Source organism: Octopus bimaculoides, chromosome 4 (genome assembly GCF_001194135.2).
Source record: "Octopus bimaculoides isolate UCB-OBI-ISO-001 chromosome 4, ASM119413v2, whole genome shotgun sequence".
Taxonomy (NCBI): Eukaryota; Metazoa; Mollusca; class Cephalopoda; order Octopoda; family Octopodidae; genus Octopus; species Octopus bimaculoides.
This window is the reverse complement of record NC_068984.1, coordinates 19673422-19677988: the sequence shown is the minus strand read 5'-3', so window position 1 is coordinate 19677988 and position 4567 is coordinate 19673422. Positions and strand designations below refer to the sequence as shown.

The window sequence follows — 4567 nt, the reverse complement described above, 5'->3', positions numbered from 1 at the left end:
GTGTGTGTACATTTGTGTGTCTGTGTTTGTTCCTCCAGTATCGCTTGACAACCGGTGCTGGTGTATTTATGTTCCCGTAACTTAGCGGTTTGGCAAAAGAGACCGATAGAATAAGTGCTGGGCATCCAAAGAATAAGTCCTGGGGTCAATTTGCTCAGCTAAAGGCGGTGCTCCAGAATGGCCACAGTCAAATGACTGAAACAAGTAAAAGAGTTCTCAAGCTGGTGTTTGGAACATAAATTAACATGGAATTTTGATGGATGGTTTTAACCGAGATCTGTTTTATATTATGAAACCAAGGGCAATCTCAGATGGGTTGGTATCAAAAAGGTAAAATTTTTATATTTGCAATGTTTCAAGTAGTTGATATTCAGTCTTATTTAGACAGATACTGATTTAGTCATCAAACCATCGGCTAAAACTGAAAACCTTATCTTGAATATGTGTAATGATCTATTTGACCTGTTGTAAATTTTATACTAATTGCCTTTATGTGAAAGTAAATGAGAAAAACTTATATTTGATCTATTGAGCAACAAACTTTTGCTTTCTTCTCCAGAGTGCAGAATTTGAGTTACATGCTACCCAGACACAGCTGGATTATTACAACAGCAAAGGTACCCAGTTACTGGAAGAGTTACAGAAAGTTCCTAAATTGGATTTGTCTCAGATTGAAAAAGAAATTAAAATGATTAACCACTCATGGGAAACAACTAATGATGTAAGCTAATTGTTACATTTACTTTCCTTCTTCCGCCCAGCTAATATTGATTTCTAACATAATGATTGGAGAATATGATTGCAATAGTGGTTATTTCATCATCCTCATCCTTTTTTGTCTACTTTCCATGTTGGCATGGTTTGGACAATTTGTTACAATCCAAGTCAGTTCTTATTTAGAGTTGCTGTCCTTTTAGATGCATCAGAAGACCACACCTCACTTACACATTCCATTTTTGAAATGATTTCTACAGCTGGATACTCTTCCTACCACCTATCACTCTAATGCTTTTGGGAAAAGCATGAATGCCACGACTACTATTATGTGGCCTTATGCTTTCTTGAAGAATCTAATGGCAAATCTGTTCAATATTTTCTCCTTGAGACATTATTACAGAAATGGTTATCATCTTTTCTACTCTAGGCACAAAACCCGAAATTTTTGTTGAGGCGGGGGGGAGGGGGCAGTCAGTTAGATCAATCCCAGTACGCAACTGATACTTAATCTATTGACCTTGAAAGGATGAAAGGCAAAGTCGACCTCAACAGAATTTGAACTCAGAACGTAAAGACAGATGAAATACCACTAAGCATTTCGCCCGGCATGCTAACGTTTCTTATTTCTTTATTACCCACAAGGGGCTAAACATAGAGGGAACAAACAAGGGCAGACAAAGGGATTAAGTCGATTACATCGATCCCAGTGCATAACTGGTACTTCATTTATCGACCCCGAAAGGATGAAAGGCAAAGTCGACCTCGGCGGGATTTGAACTCAGAACGTAACAGCAGGCGAAATACCACTAAGCATTTTGCCCTGCATGCTAACGTTTCTGCCAGCTTGCCTCCTTAGAAATGGCTATCATCATCATCATCATCATCATCATCATCATCATCATCATCATCATCATCATTTAATGTCTCATTTGGGTTGGATGGTTTCACTAGAGTTGGTGAATCAGAGGACTACATTGTGCTCTAATGTCTGCTTTGGCATGGTTTCTCAGCTGGATGCCCTTCTAATGCCAACCACTTCACAAATTGTATGGGGTGCTTTTTACATGGCATCACACCAGTGAGGTCATTGAGTAACTTGCAAGACAAAGCCCCTCAAGTGAAGGGCATGTAGTATTTGAGGAAAGTGGCTTTGTACCAAGTGTTGGGACATTAAAATATGATTGAGGGACAGAAACAAGTGCCTTGCTTTTGAGGAAATACATAGTCACTCCAGTTGGAAAAGATGGTCGTGAAATTGTGTGAGGATGCACACTCAAGGAAGGGGAATATAGGAGAAGTGGTACAGAAGATTGGATTAAAAACAAAGAGAACCAAGTAAAATATTAAATGCAATATTTCTGTATTTATTGGAAAGCATACCATTGCATGAATATCCACACATCTCTTTCATTAATTTCATTTTTTTGTTGTTGTTTTAAAACAGACCATCATACTTCAGAAGGAAAACTGTGAAGCTCAGCTCGTCTGCTGGGAGCAATTACACTCAGGAATAGAAGAAATCAAAAATTGGATTGTGCCTCTTATTAAAAGATTTGAAGATAACTTGAATAATTTTGAAGACACTGTTACTGTGGAAACAAGACTTCTTTCGTATAAGGTCTGTATTCGTGGGCCTTTTTTGTTTTTGCTTTTCTTGAACAATTTTCTCAGATTTTTCACTTTGTCCATATGTTACTATATATACATGGCACAACCCTTCTGTTACCATATAATCCTCTTCTTATAGAAATCTTTGAAAAACGTCTGTTCTTCATCGCATATGTTTTTCATGTCTTAATTTTTAAAATTATTTCTCCTATTAATTGTTACTTTTTTCTTTTCTCCCTTCACTTACCATTCACTCTTATCATTGTTTTCATTTCTTTGACTCCTCTAGGAAGAAGTTCCTTATTTTACCAAAATATTTGTTGAAGTACAGCAAAAAATCAAAGACTTGCAAGAACTAAATGGCAATATTGTGATATCAAGTTTGAATCATTCTCAGAGTGAGATCAAACAACATTTTGAACATGCTGAAAGTCTTGCACGGCAGCTGGAAATGATCATAGGAGATTTCTCAGCACAACACCAGAACTTGTCGGCCAATCTTGAAGATGAAACAAGATGGTTAAATTCAACTAAGAATTCACTTTTGAAATTCAACGATGTTTCTAAAATTGAAAAAGATGTTGCTGACCAAATAACCAAACTAAAGGTCAGCCTTCCAAATATTTTGTTTTTATTTTAAGAAAATTCAAAAAATTTGGTTTGATAAGTAATTTTATTGTGAACGTTATTTTGTATAAGATCTTTGATGACTGCATGATTGGTAAAACTTCTTAATTTGTCTTCACAATGTTTCTTTGTATTTTTCCCAACTGAAATGCTATATATTTCCATTGATAATGCATATTTAAATGGCTATATTTTTAATCAAAGACATTGTTTCATGATAATTTTGTAGCTACCGTTTGTAGGCAAACCTTTTTAGAAAATTGCCACAGAATTGTTCACTTATTAATTTTAAATTAGATTTTTTCAAAGATGAATATTTCCAAGATGCAACTTTGAATAATCAATTCATCTTTTCTTTCCAAAATATTTTCTTCTTTTCTCATAAATGGAAAATCTTTATCAAAAGAAGCAAAATATAAAGATAAAGAGCAAAAAAAATTATCATAATTTTATCACAGTATGTTTAGGAAAATGAATAAAGAACAATAATGATTAGAAGTTATCAGAACATAGCTGCAGGATATATATTCACAGGAAACATTAAGACAAATAAAACTTTCATAAGAAATTTTAAAGTAAGATGAATGATCTAATTACTGTTTTGGATATTAGACAAAAATTTTAATTTAAGGAATCTTTTTATAATTTAGTAGGAAGGGCAGAAATCATGACCATTTTTAGTGCTTCTGTGAGTGGTAGGATGAAGGGAGGTGGTTGCCTTTGGACTGGAATGTTAGCCCAAATTCTTGCAGCAGACTGTACTCTGCTAAAGACATCTAAGCACCAGGTGATGGTGTTTATTTAGCTAGGCTAGGAATTAAGTCTACAACCCTCCAAGGGCAGGAATGGTGCCTCTGATGGACATCCACACAGTTTCTGTCAACCATAGTTTCACTTACAAGGCCATAGTGTTCTTTACCAATATGCATCAATGAAAGACATTTATAAAAAAATAACACATCTTTGGTAGATGGAAACTGTGTGGAATTCTGTCATGTGTGTATGTGCATGTGATCATCAGTACCATAATCAGTAGCAGCATTTAATGTCCACTTTTCCATACTTGTAAGGGTCAGATGGAATTTTTCATGGAAAATTTTCTACAGCTGGCTGCTCTTCCTATCGCCAACCTTCACCTGTTTCCAGTCAAGGCAATATTTCCTCATGGCTAGACATATTTTTTATGAAAGACTGGAAATGAACAACATTATTTATATGAAGGTGATGCTCATGTACAACTACTATATAATACATATACACACACAGACACTTACATATATAGATATACTATGGGCTTCTTTCAGTTTCCGTCTACCAAATCCACTTAGTGAGCCTGGGACTATAGGAAAAGACACTTGCTCAAGGTGCTGTGAGGTGGGAGGGAACCCAAGGCCACATATTTGGGAAGCAGCCTTCCTAACCACAAAGCCATACAAGCACCTATTAGCACATGTGTGTGTATATATGCATATATGTATATAATCTATCTATCTATCTATCTATCTATCTATCTATCTATCTATCTATCTATCTATCTATCTATCTATCTATCTATCTATCTATCTATCTATCTGTCTATCTATCTATATATATATATGTATATATATATATATAT

The 4567-nt window shown here is 35.1% G+C and overlaps 1 protein-coding gene across 10 annotated transcripts in view; it reads left to right on the top strand.

Annotated features, from left to right (window-relative positions):
* Positions 1–4567, top strand: part of LOC106881484 (nesprin-1) — an 811219-nt gene that overhangs the window by 300064 nt on the left and 506588 nt on the right. For all 10 annotated transcript variants that reach the window (XM_052966929.1, XM_014931893.2, XM_014931887.2 and 7 more), the window contains 3 exons: positions 560–721; positions 2162–2335; positions 2615–2932. In XM_052966929.1, coding sequence (XP_052822889.1) covers positions 560–721; positions 2162–2335; positions 2615–2932 — 654 coding nt within the window. The remainder of the gene's footprint in view (positions 1–559; positions 722–2161; positions 2336–2614; positions 2933–4567) is intronic.